The following is a 23,082-nucleotide window of genomic DNA, read 5'->3' as shown; positions in this document are numbered from 1 at the left end:
ATCCAGGTCAGGGCAGAAGGTTGCACATTTTATGAAAAATCTATCTCTCATCTTCCTTGTTGAACCATTCACACACATCTTCCAATATCTCTACAATTCACAACCCCAGCTCCCTATAGCAACTCACTGAGTTTATACAATGCCCTTTTCCCACCCAGATGGCATTCTACAGCCTTTTGCCTCTACCGAAAGCCAGTTTGGTGTAGTGGTTAAGTGCGCTGACTCTTATCTGGGAGAACCGGGTTTGATTCCCACTCCTCCACTTGCAGCTGCTGGAATGGCCTTGGGTCAACCATAGCTCTTGTAGGAGTTGTCCTTGAAAGGGCAGCTTCTGGGAGAGCTCTCTCAGACTCACCTACCTCACAGGGCGTCTCTTGGGAGGGGAGGTAAAGGAGATTGTGACTGCTCTGCGTCTCTGAGATTCAGAGTATAGGGTGGGATATAAATCCAATACCATCTCCTTAATCCTTTCCTCTCAAAACCATTTGTACCTCCTGGGTAGCATGGTGGGGGGGAGAGAGAGAAAAGGCTCTCCACAGCTGCTCCCCTTACCTAGCAGTTTGACATCCCCCTACCAGTGAGACTCTGAGAGTTTGTTTCCAGTTTTTCCCAAGGCAGGTTGGCAGGACTGAATTCTTACGGATTAATAAACTGCAGTCCTGGGAGGTTAGCACAATGGTCCAACGCAGGCAGTTTTTCAGCCACATTTTTCATTTTAAGATATTTTGTTTTTGTCTGGCATCACAAGGGCTAGAAACTGCTAAATGGGATCCCTGGGCTTTTAATGCAGGTTGCATGGCTCTTGCTCTCTCTCTGCTTTGCTGGCAGAACCCTTGGAGAAGAAAGGGAGGAAACTTACTCAAAATCTGTATGTTCTTTGAGTTCAGCCAGAGGTTGGAACACAAGAGCCCGTCTGCGCATCCCTAGGAGGCACGCTGAGTCTGCAGTGTTGGCAAAGATACGGCCTGAAAAAGAAAATGGAGCAAAACACTGAATTTACAAACTATGCAGGCAAGAGAATGAGGTGGCGAAATAGACTGCACCACATTAGAGCTCTGTGAAAGATGAGAATTTTGGAATATTGTCTCTAAAAAAAACAGCACAGCAAACAGAGACGTACAACCTTTTTCTCCTGCTGCACTAGCTTTTCTGCATGGTTTTTTTTTTTTTTTGCAGGCCTGAAAGCCCCCACCTGTATCCTGCAATGGTGCAGTCCATCCCACCACCTATTTCTGCATGTGTAGACTGGGCCTCAAAAATTTGCGGGGGGACAAGATTGGAATGGGATAGATTAGAGTGGCATAGAGTCTCTCAGCTTGGGTGGCCAATTCTACAGCCTCTGTCTTCACTCTTGACTACTGCAATGAGCTCTCCCTGGGGCTTCCCTCAAGGGACCATCTGGAAGCTACAGCCAATTCTGAATTCAGCATCCTGACTTTTGCTCCTGCTCAGGAATCTATTAGCACCCATTAGCTTCCAAGTGCAATTCAAGGTGCTGGTCCTCACTTTTAAAGCCCCCAATGGTCTGGAATACCTGAGGAGGCACTTTGTCCACAGGTGCTTAGATAATCTTACAATATTATCTTTTGGAATCCCACAGAGACCAATCTAGGGGCTACGAAGAGCATGGCATTTTCAGTGGTGGCACCCCCTCCTTTGGAGCTGCCTCATGAGTTTCCAGACTCTATGGCTTTTGCTGGACAGTAAACTCTTAACATGTTTTGACACCATGGGCAGCCTATGCAATTTATTGGGACTTCTTTCCTTCCATGCTCCTAATTTAACTTATCCTTTCCCAAGAACTGATGAAGCTCATGGCATAGGGCAGGAAGGATGAATTCCACACAGCAAAGCCTTCCAGTGAAGGTGGGGGTTCCCTGGGTTTCAGGTGCTCCTCTCCATCCCACCCCCAATTACCCCCCAACAGTAAAAAAGCCAGAAATAAATGTGATGTGCCTACATGACCCAAAAGCGATGTAGGCATGTCAGTGACATCGGAGGGAGGGGGATACTCTGGTTTTTGGAAAAAGTCTATGGTAGAAGCCAGAGCATTGCTCCCCAACATGCTTACACCACTTTCATGTCATGTTTATTTCCAGCATTTCTCTCTGCTCCCATCCCCCACTGGTAAGTCTGTGGGACCTGGCAGCCCTAAGTCCGCAGCAGGCTGACAAGCACCACCTACTCTGTGTTCTCAGTATTCCCCCTTAGCAGTCAAAGCTGGCTGCACCACAATGCAAAGCCACCACCTACCATGCCTCGAACATTCTTTAATCTTCCCGGACATCCACGCCACCGCTTTAGCACCCATCTTAGTTCCAAAGTTCCTGTCAAATGGAGTTGGTGACCCACCCTGTAATATAAACAAAGGGAGAATGGGTCTGATTTTCCATTAGACTTTTGCATGTGGGAACAGGGGTTGTGTAGAGCTCAGAAGGCCCTAAAGAAGGGATTCACTGCATCGACCCTGCCAAGACAGGAAGCTTTAAGTGCAAGGGTTCACCGCATGGCACCCACGAAGTGTTTTTAGAACGTGGGCAGAGCCAGGTGGGGCTTTTGCCCAGCAGGGCTTCTGATTGGCTGTGCAGGTTTTGAAAAAGTTGCTCTGGCAGTTGCTGCTGTCCTCACAACCCAAAGATCTTCACAGAAGAAAGCTGTGTGCAGGCAAGGAAATATTTCACAGCAATATGTCCATTTTAAAAGACATCCTGTTAAGCAGAGCTGTTGCCTGAAACGTTGAAGAGTTACTTACTAGAGTCATGTGGGATCTCACTCCCTGAGATTTTACAATTTGTTCTGTCTCCTGTATCAGCCATCCTATGGCTGCCCCTCCCTAAGGGTGCCAGGCCTCCTGCCAGTATCCCTAGTTACTTCTAAAAAAAAAAAGTTGGCATCATTTACAGCACGATGCCACCTCTGGTTACAAACCAGAAGGAATGTCATGGCACTCTAGGAATCACCAGAAACTCTATCGTTTTACCAGTTTCCAGCAATTTCTAAAACAATATGACGCCATTCTGATTTTCCAGGAAGTGATGTCATGACTCATGCCAAGCTGGTGCTCCTCCCATAACTGCTCTCCACTCCCACCAAGCTTCTACCGGTTGCCCGGCACAGTAAAACATAAAAGACAAGCATAATATTGATAGCATAAATTCTCCATCTTATCATCACAGCAGCTTTAGGACGAGACTGGCCCAGGGTAACCCAAATAAACTTTGAGGCAGAGAGGGATTGAACCTCTCTCTCCCAGGTCCTGATTTGACAATGTAGCTCACGGGTGACCAAACTGTGGCTCTTTCATACATATTGTGCGGCTCTCGAAGCCCCCACCACCGAGTTGGCCAGCTTGGAGAAGGCTGTTGAAGTTAAAGTTGCTTTCTTCCCACCTCCCCTCCCCCATCTATTTGCCTTTCTTCCTGCCTGTCTGCTCTCAAACAGCTGATGTTCATGTCTTTCAGCTCTCAGACATCTAATGTTTATTCCATGTGGCTCTTATGTTAAGCAAATTTGGCCACCCCTGCTCTAACTACTGTACCACAGTAGCTCATATACTATCCTGCATCTGATGAAATGGGTTCTGACTCAGGAAAGCCTATGCTGGAATTCTATTAATCTTTAAGCTGCCACAGAACTCTTGTTTTGCCATATAAATGAAGAAACTGAAACATTAAGAAAGCACCACAACTGTCAAGAAGAAAGGGGTTTCTGCTAATGAGACTTGTTTAATGCTTTGAATAGTATATCTTCACAAATACTCCTTATAACAAACCTTAGATCAGGTGGAAAAGAAGGAGTGGAGTGTTGGAAAATACTGCCTTGCCTACCATGGGAGTTCTGAAAAGAGGAATTTCCTGGTTTAATCTTTGCCAAGGCACTAGTTGTCAAGAGCAGTTGGTGTGATCTGAAAAGCATACCAGCAACAAAGTAGTATTTCATAGTCACAAAGACACCCAAACACCGAAGAAGCAATTTTAGGTTGCGACGTCACTTAGGAGAGAGTGGGTCCAACTGGTAGTCTATGAGTAAGGCCAACCCTTCATGGCTTCTCCAAAGGGCCTATCAATCTGACTCATGTCTTGGCTCAGCCATGCTACCTGTGCATTCAGGGAACACCTAATGTGATCATTAAAGACTGCTTTGGCATCAACCGAATATTGGGTTCTCTGGCAACTGACTTACCTGTTGCATGTGGCCCAGTACATTCTTTCTGGTGTCAAAGATGCCTTTCCCTTCCTCGGAATACAAGTTGTATATGAATTCAGTGGTGTAGTTTTCATTGCATTTCTCATTTCTGCAAAAGCGGGAATAAAAGCAGCATGCACGAATAAGGCTGAAGACGTGCGCCTACTGTTAGCAAAAATCAAAAGTGCCTGAAGATAAGGGAAACAATACAGAGATGGAAGGCTTTGATACAGTGCTAAGAAAGTTCTCTCTCATAAGATCTTTCAAACTACCTGGCTGCCACGTTTCAAGCTAAAAAAGAATTACACTCTGCTTGCTTATCAGCTTGACGAATAGCTAACTGAAGACTTTCCTTGTTTTCTCCACAAAACAATATTGTGTCTTTATACAGTGGCACTTGTGTTTCATTTTTCTTTTTACCATAAAAAAATGAAAACTTTCCCCCTAAGGCTTCCAAAATTGTCCAGGGGATTTGAGGTTGAACAAGAAGGGAGAGAAAGTATCAATGATGTCACAAGTGCCAGCCAATAGGCATTGAGATTTCCTAGAATTACTGCTCACCTCCAGACTACAGAGATCAGTTCCCCTGGAGAAAATGGCTGCTTTGGGGAGTGGCCACTATAGTATACCATAGAGTCTACAAGAAATGAAAGTCCTAGCATGACATGGCATTCCCACTGAGCTTCCTCCTGTCCCCAAACTCTGTCCTCCCCAGATACCTCCTCTAAATCTCCGGCAACCCGACTCCATAGCCAGATTCTCCTCATCCAACCTAAACCATGATGAAAATCTAAAGAACTGAAGGGTACTTTTTTTGTTTAATTTACCTCAAAACAAAAATATGAATGCTGGTCTTGAGAGCAGCAGAAATACTTCCACCACTCTTACAATGATATGGAAGCCACTACTAAATGACAAGCAGCTTCCTGTTCTTTTTTAACTTAAAAGACCTGAAGGGTACCTCAGTACTAGACCTCTCTTCACGGTGGTCTTCATTTTCTCTGTCAGATGCTCCACATTAGCCTGTTAACCAATGAAAGATTGATCAACACTGATCGCATGGTTTCTTATGAAAGCTAGAGTCTGTTTCCCAAAATCATGCACAAGCTGAGGTCCTTCCATGCAACTAGGGCTAACATCACTGTCTTCAATAACTGTGCACCCCCACCCCACAGAATGACTGCTTACTGCTGTGGTATGAGTTGGGGGCCTGAGTTGTACCACAATTTAAAAATCATCTTTAGAACATTACTGTGTGTGGAGGGGTAGAATTCATTTACATCAGTAATATCATATAGACCCTGTCCACAAATAAGCTCATGCGTAAAAAACTGAGGTATACTGGTCTTCTGAATAAAAACTGGAAACAAACCATATTCTTTGACTTGGAAAAGCTGTGTAGATGTGTGTCTTTTAATATATGTGAAGTTTTACCAGCCTTCAAAGAGAAATCTACCCTTTATTACTCTGAATGTTTCACTGATCAGATTTCAGAACTCATCTCCTGGTTGGGAGGGAAAAAGCTTTGTGGGATGATTCATGCAGAGACACAATAGGCAGCCTCCTTTGAATTGGATGGTTCTGCTGCATCCTTCTTCTGGAAGCAATTTAATCTTGCTCTTCTTACCCTAGTGCAAAGCTATACCAGAATTACTCATCCCCCATAAAGCCTGATTCCAAGAAAACACCAAGATAACATTTGTGAATCAATCATGCAGAGATGCCACAGGCAACCTCCTCCAAGGGTTAACTAATTTATTCCTTGTGGTGTGTTATTGATTGTCTCATAGCCCCATCACACACTTTGGGAATGACTGCTTTAATATCTGTACTGGAAGTTTTGGGCGAGGTGATGCATTCTTAGGAACAGGCCTGCTTTAAAAAAAACAGCTCTTAGAGGTCTAAAAAGATTTTCACCTCCAAGTCATGGATGGTGAACGGGTCTTCATAAATATATGCTGCATCAGCTCCAGCTGCCAAGCCTGCCATGGTAGCCAGATAGCCACAGAAGCCTCCCATTGTCTCAATGATGAACACTCGTCTCTTGGTGCCGGCTGCAGATTGCTTGATCCGATCACACGTCTATGGATTTAACAAATGACACATATGGCATTTGAAAATATGGAATATACGCATAATGGCCAAGTGAACTGATATGAACAAAAAGCTAGTAGAATTAGAATCTGATATATTTTTTTTACTATCTGGTACCCAATACTACAATACCTGCAGAAAAATGGAGATCCCAAAGACTGTTTCACTGTTTCAGTTATGGAAAATATATGATGGAACTTCTCCAGTATGATTCCCCTTTTCCCCCTCCCCTCCCCCCTTTTTGTTTACTGTGCATTCTTGACAATACTTTCTGATTGTATTTGTAGAATATTTTTATGCGTAACATACTAGACTATGTTGAATATACTTTGAAAATAAAATGTTTTTAAAAAAAACAAAACAAATGACACATCAAATAATATATCAGATAACATCAACCAGTCCTGAACGAGGGTTTTGAAAAAATTACAGGCAGGGAAAAGATTCCTCTGAGAGGTCTTTGCAGGGGCTCCAAAACCAGGCCCGGCTGCTACTGAAGTTCGTAGGTCCCAAAGTTTTGTAAAAACAAAACGAATACACTTATAAATTAGTATGTATTTCCCTTTAGCTTGCATAACTATTGTTGCTTCTGACAGTGATGGAACAGAACAATCAGAAATACGCTGAACCCCACCCTATGGCACTAGAGATGTTATCCACAGTCTCCATATAGATTGCCCAAAATGTTTGCTTTTCTTTAAAGGAAAATAGAGGCTCTCAAAATGCTGGGTTTAAAAAAAAAATCTCATTTTCATGTGGAGTTTGGAATCCTGCATGTTTTCTGCATTTCCATGGAAATAACAGAATCTGTACAATACAAAGAAGGAATAGGTCCTCCGGTTCTTTTCTTCAAAACTGGCCAGTTGCTTCTATGCAAGGCAAACACATACACGAAGATAGCATTCGCCCTTGCAGGAAACACAACTGTGCTCTGCAAAGAGCTACTTTTAGCAGCTGTCAAATACTGGTCTGTGGGTAAGGCCAGCCTGTCACATGCTGATCCAGAGCTGGGAGGCAAGCAGCCACCTTACCGCAGTGATGGTGTTGAGAGCAGTGTCCGCACCAATGCTGAAGTCAGAGCCAGGAACATTGTTGGAGACGGTGGCTGGGATCACACAGATGGGAATGCAGAGCTCCTCGTACTTCGATCGGCCTTCGATCAGCTCCAGGCTGCCGGTGAAAGCCTATGGGAGGCCAAACAGGGCAGCTTTCATGGTCAGCATTAGAAGCAAAGAAGGCAGGGGCAAAATGCTGGTGAACTGTTCTGAGCAGGCTCCTAAAATCCTGAAAACAGCTTTCAACATCAGCCCCGGCTTCCCTCATTCTGCCCATCTTTTTTCTCCTCTGTCCAGACAACAGGCATTCCAGTCACACCATTTCTCTCCTCCACAAGAGACTACTTCAAACACCATGAGAACCCCACCCTGCAGGAGGACACTCTTTGCTGAGGTAGCTGAGGATTCAGACGGTAAACAAAAGGGTGCTCTTTCAAAGCCCGCAGGCAACTGTCACGTTGTGCCTACTGAAAGCATTTTGTGGAACACGGAAACTGGTGGTGGACAGCTCTGTCAAGTCATTTATGGCAATCCTGCAGGGTTTTCAAGGCAAGAGCTGAATGGAGGTGGTTTGCCACTGCCCGCTTCTGCACAGCAACCCTGGATTTCCTTAATGGTCTCCCATCCAAGCACTAACCAGGGCCAACCCTACGTAGCTTTCAAAATTTGATGCGACAGGAGCCCCCAACCTTTTTGAGCCTGTGGGCACCTTTGGAATTCTGACACAGTGTGGTGATTGTAGCCACAAAATGGCTGCTGCAGGAGGCAGGGCCAGACACAAAATGGCTGCCACTGCTTACCTTCGGTCACACACTGAAGATCCTTATGCTGTGGCAGCAGCTGCTGCTCAAGCAACATTTGTAAAAAATCTGCAGAGCTGCTGATCAGAAGCTATGCTGGGCAAAAGCCCCACCTTGCCATACACATTTTCTTAAAGTGCTTGGCAGACATCAGAAAAGGTGTCTGTGGGCTCCATGGTGCACATGGGCACCATGTCGGGGAGCCCTGTGATGAGATCAAGCTATCCTGGGCCACCCAGGGGTCGGGGCATGCAGAAAATTACTCACTGGTAAGGAACACTGATAACCCCAGAGAAGATAGCTTTCGCTTTCCTGTCAAATTCTGAACAGCCATGTCTCTCCTAGGACCTACCTCAAAGCCTCCAATAATGATCAACCCATGAATACTGAAGTCAGCAATGGTGCTGCTGATTTGTTCGAAGTATTTCTTAGGCAGAGTCCTGCAACAGAATAAGCAGCAAAAACATCAGTCCCGCCCTTCCATGGGATGGCACATCTTAAGTTTACTTATGGAAAACGCAAGCTGTCTATTTCAGTAATTCCTAAATGGTACCCTGAGGGCTAGATAACTGTTAGTGTGTGTAAGGTACCCATGCTATACAGGAGGGTGCCAATTGCATCTCTGCATGATTTACTGACCTAGCCAGGAATCCTTCCAATCAGCCTCTGCATGGGCAGTTTTGTGCAACTCAGCATCAGATGTAAGTGAAGCATTCAGCCGCTCCCAGTGTGGAGACATAGAAGAATGGCTATCCCATAGTGGATACTGCTTGCTGTATCTCTGCATGAGTCAATGCTCTGGCCTGGTATCTCTTTCAGTTGAAAAGAGAGACCGAGCTCATGCAAAAATCTACTGAGGGTGGTTACTCTTACTCTTTCACACTCAAAAAGTTTCTAAGGAGTAAGCTTCTTCAGTTTTAATTTAAGGTTTTTTTAAAAAAAAATACATCAGCAGCTCTAATGAACTTCAGTTCCAAAAAGCATACCTCAGGAAGAACTTTTTCCAGCCGGAGCTGAGGAAGGCTAGCTACTCAGCCTTGCCCTCCCTGGTGCTTGCTGGACCAGAACTTAAACCTGCCCAAGTCTGACATGTGGTACATCTGTGTTTATTGTTGATGGGCATGACTTAAATTGTAAGACGTCAAGGCAGGGTAGAAGCATTTCAAAATAAAATTTAAAACTTCCCAATTTAATTTTTAGAAATGCTGTGTTTTTAAAGTACCATATGCTGCAATGAGGATTTTATAATCTAAAATACGGATATAAATACAATAAACTGAACCCATCTATGTCCCCCATCCAGATAGGGTTGCAAACCTCCAGGTGGGGCCTGGAGATCTCCTGGAATCACAACTGATCTCCAGACCACAAAGTTCAGTTTCCCTGGAGAAAATGGAGGTGGGGTCGATAGCTTTATACCCCGCTGAGATCCCTTCCCTCCCCAGCCTCCACCCCCAAATCTCCAGGAATTCCCCAACCCAGAGTTGGCAACCCTGCATCCAGATACCTTTTGGTTCCAAGGTTCGAGCCACCTTTGCCAGTCCAGCCACCAACACCTCCCCATCCAATCTCTTCAACCTGTGGGGCAGGGGAAGGACAGAGAGAAGGCTTTCTCAACGCAAGCGCCTCTTCCGAAGCGACAACTCAGTTATCAAGCTCTGCCACGTAATAGGACCACAATTATGGAAGGGACTAATACCTACTTTTCTTTCTGCCAGGCCTTCGAAGCCATCATGCACGGCCAGCATCCTGTGGCCATGAATGAGCCCAATCCTGACTGTAGACCTCACTGCGGCATTCATGCCAGCGGCTGGGGCACCCACATTCATCACTGCCAAGTTGTAGCCGCTCTGCAGAAGAGAAAGGAACAAAATCACAAACCACGTCAAGTGCCCGTCGCCCATGCTGAGGTACCTCTACCAGAAGAGTCAGTCCTAAAGACAGAAAAGGAATAGCCGGACACAGTTTTTAATACAGGATGCAGATGTGTCTTTAGGGATGAAACGACTGCAGGGGGGCACAAAAATGCCCCCCTTATCCCTAAAGAATTAAAAATGGATCAGAAGGAGGTGGCTTTATACCCCACCCTTCACTTGGAGACTCAAGAGTGGCTTACAATTTCCTTCCCCTCCTCTCCCCATGACAGACACCCTGAGAGGTAGGTGGGGCTGAGGAAATGCCGAGAGAACTGTGACAGACCCAAGGTCACCCAGCTGGCTGCATGTGGATTAGTGGGAAATCAAACCCAGTTCTCCCAGATTAGAGTCCACCACTTTTAGCCACTAAGAGCCAGTTTGGTGTAGTGGTTAAGTGCGCGGACTCTTATCTGGAAGAATTAGGTTTGATTCCTCATTCCTCTACTTGTACCTGCTGGAATGGCCTTGGGTCAGCCATAGCTCTCACAGAGCTGTCCTTGAAAGGGCAGCTTCTGTGAGAGCTCTCTCAGCCCAATCCACCTCACAGGGTGTCTGTTGTGGCAGGGGGAAGGTAAAAGAGATTGTGAGTCACTCAGATTCAGAGTATAGGGCGGATATAAATCCAATATAATCTTTTTCTACTACACCAGACTGGCTCTCTGGTTCACAACAGGAAGCCACCATTTGTGTAGCCGGAACACAAATGTAGATAGGGGGGCATCTGCTTTTGCCTTTCATTTTCACAGAATTAAAGAGAGCAGGAATGGATTCAGTTGAGTATTTCAAGCAGAACATTCTGCTAACCTAAAGCTCCAAGTGAAACATTCCCTGGCTAAACCTACAAAAATGCTACCACACCACAGAGCACAAACAGCCCAGTGCAAAAAGAGCGACTGGGACGGGGCTGCATGCAAGCTACCATTCTGCAAAGATGCCACACACTAGTTTGGAATCAGCACTGGCTGCCAGCATCCTGAGATTTTCAGCTTTCAATTTTCTAGGCTTCAAGACTGTGTTCCCAACTGCATGTGACAAGCAGAAGCCAAATTATGCATCATAAAAGCAGGTTATACTGGTTACAGAATTCAGCTTTACTCAGAGCATAAATTTTGATCTCAGTGGTGCAGAATGTATTTTTGTTTTAAAATACAAGGCAGAAAAACCTGAATGCTCTATTTTACCTTCTGAGCAGAGAGGGGTTAAGTTTCCCTCCCTTTTTAGAGTGCACACAACAGCTTGGAAGCACTGTAAAGCACACTCACTCCCCTAGAGATGCCCCAGTCATGGTTACGCTCTCCTGCAATTTCCACCTTATGATGGCTGTGGATGTCTATCCTCTTACCTTGGCAGAAGGTGGACGCACATGGGCTAGAATCTTGTAAACATTCCAGTTATTCTGGAAACTCCTGCAAGAGGATAAAAAGGCAAATGGAAATAAGTCTGCTTCTTCCTCTACAGGAATACCCTGGTATGTTTGCTCAGCACTGTCTGATAATCAGACCACTTGGGGTGTCATGATTAAAAGTTGAACTTCAGAATCATACATTGCAGAGAAAGAGAAAGGATCCAGAGGACGCTGCTTACGGGCATTCCGCGCTTGTGCTAGGAAAGCTCAGCTAAGACTCCAAGCTAAGCCGTAGAAAGGCCCTAGTTCGAATCTCACCTCCGCCATGAACTCAGTAAAAATCCACTTTCTCTCAACTGAAGTTCCCCCAGCTGTAACATGGGGATAATGATACCCCTCCCTTTCCTCCAGTCAGAATCCAAAGTGGCTTATGTCGTTCTTCTGTCTTCCATTTTATCCTCACAACAACCCTGTGAGATCAATTAGGCCAAGAGTGTGTGACTCACCCAAAGTCCCCTAGCAAGCTTCCATAGCAAAGTGATCCGAACCCAGGTCTCCCAGATCTTAATGTGACACTGAAACCACACTGGCAACATCCATCCCCTCCCACAATCACTGAAGGGCTGAGAGCAAACCAAACCCCTTGGGAATGACCAGATATGGAGAAGATGAGTGAATATGACAGCTACGTCCTCAAGAGTTCGAGCCTTACATCCCACCTGCAAGACAGTTGCAACCCATTTCTGGATCATGACCTGCACTTTTGCATATCACTGGATTTCTCTTTTACCAGATTAAATACATAAAATATTAGCCAAGCCTACACAGAAGCATGCCATTTAATAATCAAAAGCTATCCGTGTCTTCCTTTTCCTTGTCTGAAACCGAACAGCTTCTTTTCCCCAAAATGAGCAAGTGATTGACCTTAACCTGCACCCACGCTGATTAAAAATGCATCCTAATAAATCATTAGATTGAAACTTGCTGCCCTTCCGTGAGTATGAATATAAAACCAAAGCACAGAACTGTAGCCCTGGACAGAGTTTTTTGTGTGCTGCAGTGGCTCCCACTCACCTCCCTCTGAGTTTAAGAGCGTCATCGAACCGGCCTTCATTCATCGCTGTTGTGACATCTTTTGTCTGGTAAAAGAGGAGAGGAAAAGGTCACAAGAGGAAGAACTTAAGCTCCTATTTGTGGGAAAGTGGTTTGGGATTTCATCTTTCACTAAAACAACAGCTGCATCCAGTCTATTATAGAATGGATATCATTTGTTTGCTCTATTTTTATGAAGAGACCAGATATTATCACTGGTACCCATTGCATTCTAGCATTTTCAATGGTGGCATTCTGTCTTTTTTGAGACTCGATTTGTTTTGTTTTGCTGTTTTATTTTTGTAACTTAAAGCACAATTGCAGTGTCAGCTTATAGAAGAGACTAACAAAGTACTTCTAAGACCTTCCAGAGCTACTACCCCCCTCTTTCAAATTTTCTTCCCTGCTCTTTATTTTAAAGCAGTTTTTCTTTTAGGCATATGCCAATTAAACTTCTTTCTGATCATTAAGAACATAAGAGAAGCCATGTTGGATCAGGCCAATGGCCCATCCAGTCCAACACTCTGTGTCACACAGTGGCCAAAAAAAAAACCCAGGTGCCATCAGGACCAGTGGAGCTAGAAGTCCTCCCACTGTGTCCCCCCAAGAACAAGAATATAGAGAATCACTGCCCCAGACAGACAGCTCCAACAATAAACTGTGGCTAATAAACACTGATGGACCTCTTCCTTTTATCCTCAGGAACAAATCATGTCAGACTAACCTGATCTCTTTTTTTGAGAAAGTGACTACCTTGCTGGATCAGGGGAATGCTGTAGATATCGTTTATCTTGATTTCAGTAAGGCTTTTGATAAAGTTCCACATACTATCCTTGTTGACAAGTTGGTAAAATGTGGTTTGGATTCTGTTACCATTACGTGGATCTGTAACGGGTTGACAGATCGCACCCAAAGAGTGCTTGTGAATGGTTCCTCATCCTCTTGGAGAGGAGTGACAAATGGATTGCCTCAAGGATCTGTCCTGGGACCTGTTTTGTTCAACATCTTTATCAATGATTTGGATGAAGGAATACAGGGAATGCTTATTAAATTTGCAGATGATACTAAATTGGGAGGGGTTGCAAACACAGAAGAAGGCAGAAACGGGATACAAGATGACCTTGACAGGCTGGAAAACTGGGCTAAACTCAATAAAATTAATCTTAACGGGGATAAATGTAAAGTTCTGCATTTAGGTAAGAAAAATCCAATGCATGGTTATAGAATGGGGGAGACTTGTCTTAGCAGTGGTATGTGCGAAAAGGATCTAGGGATCTTAGTGGATCATACGCTGAACATGAGTCAACGGTGTGATGTGGTGGCTAAAAAGGCAAATGCAATTTTGGGCTGTATCAACAGAAGTATAGTGTCCAGATCACGTGAAGTGATGGTATCGCTTTACTCTGCTCTGGTAAGACCTCACCTGGAGTATTGTGTTCAGTTTTGGGCATCACATTTTAAGAAGGATCTAGACAAGCTGGAACGGGTCCAGAGGAGGGCAACAAAGATGGTGAGGGGTCTGGAGACCAAATCCTATTAGGAAAGGTTGAAAGAGCTGGGGATGTTTAGCCTGGAGAAGAGGCAGCTGAGAGGTGATATGATCACCATCTTCAAGTACTTGAAGGGCTGTCATATAGAGGATGGTGTGGAATTGTTTTCTATGGTCCCAGAAGGTAGGACCAGAACCAATGGGTTGAAATTAAATCAAAAGAGTTTCCGGCTCAACATTAGGAAGAACTTCCTGACCTTTAGAGCGATTCCTCAGGAATAGGCTTCCTCAGGAGGTGGTGGGCACTCCTTCTTTGGAGGTTTTTAAACAGAGGCTAGATGGCCATCTGACAGCAATGAAGATCCTGTGAATTTAGGGGTAAGTGTTTGTGAGTTTCCTGCATTGTGCAGGGGGTTGGACTAGATGGCCCTAGAGGTCCCTTCCAACTCTATGATTCTATCTGTTCTAGCCCAACTGCTCTGCAATTTCATTAAATGCCCACGAGTTCTAGCCACCGCTTTTGTGCACTGGACCCTAACTAATCAGTTCCTGTTCCCTTCAGGAGAACAAGTGTCAATTACAGGTTCTCTCTTTGCAGCCAAAGCAATTACTTATAATTTTAATTTTGCTATTTCACAAGCATAATATGTAAGTTTTATATTCACATTAGACAGAGGGCTCCTAAAATATGAAGAGACGTTAAAAATTACAAATGGATGGAAGGCCTAGTTTGGGTGTGCCCAGAGCAGGCCTGCCTATATTACCAGTCTTCTTCACTCACCCCAACGGTGGTAGTGGCTTATAAGTACACAGACCTGCCCACAAAATGTGGCAGGAAGGAGAGAAGGGGGACCAGCAGCGCACAAGGATAGATTGTGCCTTTACCTTAACAGGTGTATCATATGAAGTGTTTACAGCTTCATACTTCTGGCATTTAAGAAGTGAAAATGATAATCACATTGTTTGGCTTGAATCCTATGGTGCCATTTTGTTGACTCAGCACCAGTTCCTCCAATGGAACAATTGTGGAGGAGAGAAGGGTGATATTTGCTGATTTTTCCCCAATACACACACACGCGCTGCAAGATTCCCAATTTGTCCCACCACCCTCCACTGTTCCTTTGGTTCCGCCACCTTGAAGGAGTGTGATTTCAAGGGCCAGAGAAGGCGATAGGGAAGTTGTCTTTGGCATCATGAATCTGCTCAAATTGCTTAGAATCCAAGTCTTTAAAATCTAGTTTTCAAAATCCTACTGTATATTGTTTTAGCAAAGAGCTCCTCCTGTCAAGGGCTTTTTTGCTCTCCTCTCATTCATTTGCTCACAAATGACAAACATAGTCACAATACTGGCATCCTTAAAGGAAAGCCAAAGCAGTCAGGTTAGAACTGATAATAGAAAGTACTTCTTCACCCAAAGGGTGATTAACACATGGAAGTCACTGCCACAGGAGGTGGTGGCAGCTAGTAGCATAGATGGCTTCAAGAGGGAGTTGGATAAACATATGGAGCAGAGGTCCATCAGTGGCTATTAGCCACAGTCTATTGTCAGAACTCTCTGTCTGGGGCAAGTGATGCTCTGTATTCTTGGTGCTCGGGAGGGGCCACAGTGGGAGGGCTTCTAGTGTCCTGGCCCCACTGATGGACCTCCTGATGGCATCTGGGTTTTTTGGCGACTGCGTGACACAGAGTTTTGGACTGGATGGACCATAGGCCTGATCCAACATGGCTTCTCTTATGTTCTTATAACATGTATAACATCCCCATCTAAACCTGGAGGAAAACTTCACATGAATGCTAAAGAGTTCATCTTACTACGCATTTCTATTGGCTTTTAACTGTCATGGCTTCCCACACACACACACACACACACACACACACACAAAGAATCCTGGGGATTGTGGAATACTCACCCCTTCTTAGGATTGCCAGCTGAGGTTCAGAAATTACCTGGAGATTTTGGTGATGGAGCCTGGGGAGGATGGGGTTTGGGAAGGAGAGGGACCTCAGCAGGATATAATGCCACAGAGTCCATCCTCCCAAGGAACCATTTTCTCCAGGGCCACTGATCTTAGTCATCAGTTGTAATAGTGGGAGATCTTCAGGTACCACCTAGAAACTGGCATCCCTGCCCTTTCCCCTCACAATTTGCAATGCCCCTTGGAAGGAGGAAACTTGTTGAACCAGTAGAAGTCTCTGTACCACAGATACATGGCCCAAGGGCAGGAATGGAGCTGTCTCCATAAATCAGCATAACAAAAGGAAGCTTTTCGGTTTAAACGATTTTATTAATAACATATGGTAACAATATCTAATTATACATTACTATCTCTAACCCATATGATATTGTCCAATCCCCCCTCCCTCCGTTACTAGACTCCCACCGAGATTATATACTTAAGTAACAGAAGGAAGCTTTGATACTCACTACTTGGACACACTCCATGAGAGGAAGGCGGATGGCTTGGTTACCAGACAGGCTGACGACACATGCTGGAGTATCGGGAGTTCCCTCCAGTAATGCCATAACTGCTTCCACACCCATCCTGCTTCCCTATGAAATGAAGAGAGTTGTGCTGGGTTCCCCCAAGATTTTGTTTCATTTCAGGGCAGGGATTTCCCAAGCCTAAAGCCAACATGCAAAACTGTGAGAAAGCACCCCCATCTTTTGTTCTGTGGAGAATATCCACCAGCCGTATTCCCAATAAATGGAATGACCTATAACAGACTTCCACACAAATTTCCAAACAATTCTGACCACAGAAGGTTTAGAAATAAAGAGCCACGGTCTAGAGACCTTAATAATAATAATAATAACAAATTTATTCTTATATCCCGCCCTCCCCCGCCAAAGCGGGGCATGCTTGAACCTTATCACACAGACTGAAATGGTTTTGCCTTTTCTCTTTCCAGCCAGCCAAGATGAGAGAAGGAGTATTCAGGGTGGCGAGGGAGCATCAGGGATTATGTAGGGGTGCTATGGCCCTTCGTCTAAGCTTTTCCTCCAAGCCAAGCTAAGCCCAGCCTCTTCCATTTTTGTCTTGATCAGCATGTTGCTAAGACTAAGATAAAGAACACCGATGGAAGTTCTATTGATAGTTTTATTATAAGTAATTTTGTTATGGCATAGGTTATTATTACAAATATATTGTGAAATTAATCTTTGTTATCCCGGTTGTGAATCTTATACTATGGCTGGCAATGCAACTGTATTGCAATTTTATGATTCTGCGTTTATTGATTGCTATGATTTTGAGTCAACCCAATAAAAGATTATCTTGCTGCAATACGCTACACCTACACTTTCCAAGAACAATGCAGATAAAATTGCAGAATCTTAAATTTCCAGGTTTTAGCGCAGCATAAGCTTTTGTGTAGCGCAGCCCATCTCATTAGACTGTGTTGTAATCATTTACTAATGTTTTAATGTTTGTTCTATCTATCTTCTATACATATGAGGTTCACTGCACAGATTATATCTCTATATATGCAGATACATATGATGAAGGGGGCTTTAAGTCCATGAAAGCTTGTGAGTGTAAAGCGCTGTCAAGTCATAGCCAACTTGTGGTGATTCTGTTGGGTTTTTGAGGCAAGAGACATTTAAAAGCAGTTTGCTATTGCCTGCCTCTCTATAGCAACCCTGGCTTTCCTTCGTAGTCTTCCATCCAAGGACTACCCAGGGCCAATCCTGCTTAGCTTCCATGATCTGATGAGAACAGGCCAGCCTGGGCCATAAATCTGGTAATGTTTAAGATGCTTCTAGTTACTTACCAAGGATAACTCTTCTCCACCTCCTGTCAATTCAGAGTCGATAACGGCCTACTATTACTGGTGGAATGACACTGCTGTTTTGAGACTAGGCCTCTTTCATAGTCTCTCGTTCAAAACTGAAACAGTAGTTCAGGCTAAGGCCTACAGAACATGGAAGATTTCTGTTCCCTGAGAGCCAAGATCAAGCAGACTAGCTCAGAGGGAGAGATAAGAAACATCCAGGGATTCACAGGTGCTGAATATATCATCTGCCCTAACAGTTTCAAGGCCACTTAAGTGGACCTCCACATTCCAAGTCATTAGCACAAAGATTTGTGGGTGCTTATTAATTGGATCTAATACAGCTTCAGAATATTAGAAACTAATAGGCAATCCTAGCTGCTTGGTTACATCATCTGGTCAGTAAAAGTAACGGCTAGTTGGGTTATATCATTCAGCCAACATTTGATCAGCTCATTAAGTCATGCCACCACAGGCTACAAGGCATAAAGAAAAGATTCTTCATTCCAGTTTTGCCCTTTGCTTGGAATACAACTAAGCTTTGGCACACAGTTAAGAGTCCAATGGCACCTTCGAGACCAACAAAGTTTTTATTCAGGATGTGAGCGTTCGTGTGCATGCACAATTTGTCAAACTCAAAAGCTCACATCCTGAACAAAATTTTGTTGGTTTCAAAGGTGCTATTGGACTCTAACTTTGTCTCATTGCTTCAGACTAACACGACTACCCATCTGGATCTAGGTTTGGGACACTTTTGACTTGGGGTGGGCCAGCACGGCCAGGGACTTGTTGATTTGGACTTTGGAACAATCTTTGGCTCAGTCTTATTAAAATAACATCTGGATTAGAGAAACATTAATTGTAAAAAGGAACTGTTAGTTATTCAAATTATTACTTGGTCTTCAACTGTCCACTGCCCTTTTAAGTTATTTCCTCCATGTTCTTTTAATAAAACTCTTTAATGGTATATATTTTTGGTGTATTCTTGAATTCTGGGGCTTCCATCTGAATCCGGCCCAACGTTGGCTACACTACCAAAGTAACTTGCTTGTGGATCTCACCCCTGTAAGTGCACAACCTTGCAGGGTTGATTTCTTGTTTAGGCCTGAGAGAGCTAGAGGCTTGGTCCCCAGCTGGCTGGGTAATTACAGAGGCTAGTGGCAGTGATACAGCCCCATGGTGTAGAGTGATAAAGCTGCAGTACTGCAGTCCAAGCTCTCTGCCCACGACCTGTGTTCAATCCTGGCAGAAGCTGGGTTCAGGTAACCGACTCAAGGTTGACACAGCCTTCCATCCTTCCGAGGTCGGTAAAATGAGTCCCCAGCTTGCTGGAGGGAAAGTGTAGATGACTGGGGAAGGCAATGGCAAACCACCCCGTAAAAAGTCTGCCATGAAAACATCATGATGCAACGTTATCCCAGAGTCAGAAACAACTGGTGCTTGCACAGGAGACTACCTTTACCTTTTACCTAGTGGCAGTGATACCTTGGAGTGTGTGGATTCACACTTCAGCCTTTGTTTGTTTGTTTAGCCAAAACAGTCATGCCCCTTAAAACAAGCTCTCTGGCTAGGGGAGCTTGTGACCAGCACTATGTAAGTTTGCACTCCTCTGATTCCTGCTCCCCCAGATCCCTCCCATATCTATCATGGCTATAGACACTTCACTGGCAAAGCAGCAATAAAAGCAGTAGGAACAGAAACAAAGTTTTTTTATTTTTACCAAGATGCGATCAAAGGCAGAGGGGGTCCCGCCACGCTGCACGTGACCCAGGATGGTGACTCTTGTGTCATAGCCCAGGCGTTTCACGACCAGCTGGAGAAGGAAAAAAGACACAGAAGTGGCTTTGTTGACCAAGCTCCATTAATGTGCAGACAGAAAGATCCCTGCCTTGAAGAGCTTACAATCACAAATTTGCCCTTCAGGAAACAACAAGGAGGGGGATGGGAATGCAGAACCCATCTGAAGCCTATAGGACTGATCCCTTTGTTTTTAGCATCTACCCCTTTATCCTGATTGGTCTATTAGAATAATGGACAAACTGAGATCAATTGGATTATGCCTGGCTAATCTTTTGGAAATAGGTTTATGTAAAACTAAATCTTACTCAGCATGTATAGCAAGTTAAAATCTTAGTCTTGATTTGCTGCAACCCCATATTTATCTAACATTACGTATTAAAAGTATAGATGGGCCATTTCCAGGGTGCGTTTTGATGGCCTCCCTTCTAATGTACTGCAAGGAAGGTTTCTTCACTGGCCTATCCACCAAAAATGTTGTATATGCTCAGAAAAGGAAACTGAAACTGTCACTCACATTCTTTTACATTGTGAGCTCTATTCCAGAGAAAGACATCAGTTATTATTTCCATTACTCTCTAAATTTAAACCTCTGGATAATTATCTGAAATTTGCAGATGGCGTGCTACTGAAATACTTATTGGAAGATACTAAGAGGCCTGTAACACAGAAAGTAGCAAAATATTGTTTTTTAGCCATAAATAAGCAGAAGTTTTTAACAACGTAGATATGGTTAATAATACCATTTTTAAGGTTTAACATTGGTGGAATTTGAATATAAGAATGCTTTTATGTATGTGACTATGAGATTTTGTATATTGTTATTGCTGGTCAACTGACTGTAATAAATAGGAATTGGAATGCAGAAAGAACAGGGAAAAGAATGTTTGCCCATTCCAGTAATGTTAGAACGGAAACAAGGAAGAGTGTGTTCACTGGCTGGAGCCACTGGATAAAATCTGGCCGCGTTTGCTTCTCTTTGGCTGCAGCTACTAAAAAACTGAGCAATCCCAGAGGCAGGAGCCCTAGTGCCAGTTTGGTGTAGTGGTTAAGTGTGCGGACTCTTATCTGGGAGAACCAGGTTTGATTCCCCACTCCCCCACTTGCACCTGCTGGCATGGCCTTGTGTCAGCCATAACTCTGGCAGAAGTTTGTCCTTGAAATGACAGCTGCTGTGAGAGCCCTCTCCAGCCCCACCCACCTCACAGCGTGTCCGTTGTGGGGGAGGAAGGTAAAGGAGATTGTGAGCTGCTCTGAGACTTTTCGGAGCGGAGGGCGGGATATAAATCCAATATCTTCTTCTTAGTGCACAAATCAAAGGGCTTGGGCCTTAGGTTGTAGTCAAGACTTGGATGGAAGGTCCACTAGCAGAGAGGAAGGGAGGAAGAACAACTCTACATCCAAAAGTCTCTCCCCCCCCCCATCCTTTTCTCATAAGAACAAAAGAAGAGCCCTGCTGGATCAAGCCAGTGGTCCATCTAGTCCAGCATCCTGTCTCACACAGTGTCCAGCCAATTCCTCTGAAGGGCCACCAACAGGGCATGATGCGATCTCAAGGTTAGGCAAAAGGCATCGATAAAAATGCTCTGGGCAGAACCAGGGTGACCACCTACATTTTTGATGTCTTCTGAAGTGATGGGCTTGCCGTGCTTGTCAATCGCTCCTTCAGCCACAATAATGATATTCAGCCTTGAGCCGCGAGTTCTGGTCTACAAGGAAGGGAAGGAGTAAGGAAAGGAAAAATTAACCTCTTATGTAGGGAACTGATTGGAAGGATGGTGACTAGGTTTATTTATTCAAAACATTTTTATGCTGCCTTTCCACCCAAATCAGGGTCCATGAGATGGCCAACATAAAAACAATTAAAATAACTTTTTAAATATAAAATTCAATTAAAAACACATAAACAAACAACACTTGAATGAAGGTCAATAACCATTCTTGCAGGTATGCCAGATAAAACAAACAAAAAAAATCTTTATTGTCTCCCAGACCCAGTTCATTGGCCTCTCATTGCCTGGCAACCAGTCGGAGAGTTAGGAACTGAGGTATGTGGACAGGTGTTGTCTCTAGTATGACGACATCACTTCCAGGGACAACATAGAAGTGACAAGGGTAGCTCTAGAAATCACTGGAAACTCTATAGTAAAACCACGGAGTTTTCAGGCAATTCCTAGTGACCCACTGTCACTTCTGGGTTTTACAAGGAAGTGATGTCATCATACCACCAACGCTGCTAGTTTTTTTTTTAACCCTCTTCCTTGGAATGGCAGTGGAACAGTGCTCAAAAGAACCATAGGTGGCTCCCCAGCCACTGAGAATTACTACACAAAACCTACCAATAATGTATTTTTTAAAAATTATATTGATATTCCACCAGTCCTCCATGAAGCTGAGGGCACAGCATGTTGCTCTCTCCCCCTCCATTTTATCCTCACCAACATCTCAGCAAGGCAAGGAAGACTAAGAGAGTGTGACTAGCCCAAACCTATGAAACCCACTGGGTGACTGAGTAGGGCTTGCCTGGTTCTTCCCTGATTATAGTTCAACACTAACCATCATATGCACATCTGTATAATACAAATAGTACAAAACTCTGCCAAATTCCAGGGACATGTTAGCGAGTAACATTTTAGGAGTAACAGCAAACCAGTATTTTAAAAACCAAAATAGTAAGGACTAGAAAGAGATGTGCACTGATGGACATTCAATTTTAGGCTACAATCCTGTATTTGGTGCCAGTGTGGTGTAGTGGTTAGGGTATCGGACTAGGATTTGGGAGTGCCAGGTTCAAATCCCCATGCTGCCACTGATGACCTGGGGCCAGTCACTCTCTGATTAAACCACCTCGAAGGGTTGCTGTGAGGATAAATTGATGGAGAGGAGAACAATATAAGCCAGTTTGGATCCTCATGGGAGTGAAATATAGCCTATACAAATAAATTAAGCTGGCAGCCAGTTCCAGATATCTTTGTAAAAAAAAATGTGGGACTCTGTATTCCAATTACCTCAGTTAGTCTCCTGCACAAATGTTCTTCCCAATCATCTTCAGGTGGAGATTCTGGTATGAAAACCCAGTCTGCACCGCTTGCCAAGGCTGTAACAAGTGCCAGGTAACTAGAGTGGGAGAGAAAAGATGAAGGATGAACCATGGTCGATCTGGCCCAAAAGAGAACAGGTAGAAGTGGTGTAGTGGTTATAGCTCTGGACCAGAAAAAAGCCAGGTTTAAATCTGCCCTCAGTCACAAGGTTCACTTGGTGAGCCTGGAGCAACCACACTCTCTCAGCCTAACCTACCTCACAGCCTAACCTAACTTCTGAAGAGATTAAAATGTGGGAGAGCCACATATCCCACCCTGCACTTCTTAAGATGGGATAAAAACATCCATATAGAGAGACTTGAAGACCCAGCCCCTAAAGAGTAAGATATATCCAACTAAATATTAAGAAACATGATCTCCAGAGGAAACCTTAGTAGAGTTATACCCTTCTAAGCACAAGGCATGTATCTCTGTTTCAGATTACACTATTGATGATG

General features: G+C 44.2%; 1 protein-coding gene across 2 annotated transcripts in view; it reads right to left on the bottom strand.

The window, feature by feature from the left end:
- PFKM (phosphofructokinase, muscle) overlaps positions 1-23,082 on the bottom strand; it is a 59,278-nt gene that overhangs the window by 661 nt on the left and 35,535 nt on the right. For both annotated transcript variants that reach the window (XM_060252195.1, XM_060252194.1), the window contains exons 8-22: positions 22,553-22,661; positions 21,158-21,253; positions 19,468-19,560; positions 16,402-16,527; positions 12,470-12,534; positions 11,393-11,456; positions 9,838-9,984; positions 9,642-9,712; positions 8,487-8,574; positions 7,311-7,463; positions 6,103-6,267; positions 5,147-5,208; positions 4,183-4,294; positions 2,254-2,353; positions 860-965 (exon numbers count right to left, since the gene is read on the bottom strand). In XM_060252195.1, the coding sequence (XP_060108178.1) occupies positions 860-965; positions 2,254-2,353; positions 4,183-4,294; positions 5,147-5,208; positions 6,103-6,267; positions 7,311-7,463; positions 8,487-8,574; positions 9,642-9,712; positions 9,838-9,984; positions 11,393-11,456; positions 12,470-12,534; positions 16,402-16,527; positions 19,468-19,560; positions 21,158-21,253; positions 22,553-22,661 (1,557 nt within the window). The remainder of the gene's footprint in view (positions 1-859; positions 966-2,253; positions 2,354-4,182; positions 4,295-5,146; positions 5,209-6,102; positions 6,268-7,310; positions 7,464-8,486; positions 8,575-9,641; positions 9,713-9,837; positions 9,985-11,392; positions 11,457-12,469; positions 12,535-16,401; positions 16,528-19,467; positions 19,561-21,157; positions 21,254-22,552; positions 22,662-23,082) is intronic.

Source organism: Heteronotia binoei, chromosome 13 (assembly GCF_032191835.1).
Source record: "Heteronotia binoei isolate CCM8104 ecotype False Entrance Well chromosome 13, APGP_CSIRO_Hbin_v1, whole genome shotgun sequence".
In the NCBI taxonomy this organism is placed as follows: Eukaryota; Metazoa; Chordata; class Lepidosauria; order Squamata; family Gekkonidae; genus Heteronotia; species Heteronotia binoei.
Note: the sequence above shows the minus strand (reverse complement) of the source record. Positions and strands in the feature narration are given on the sequence as shown.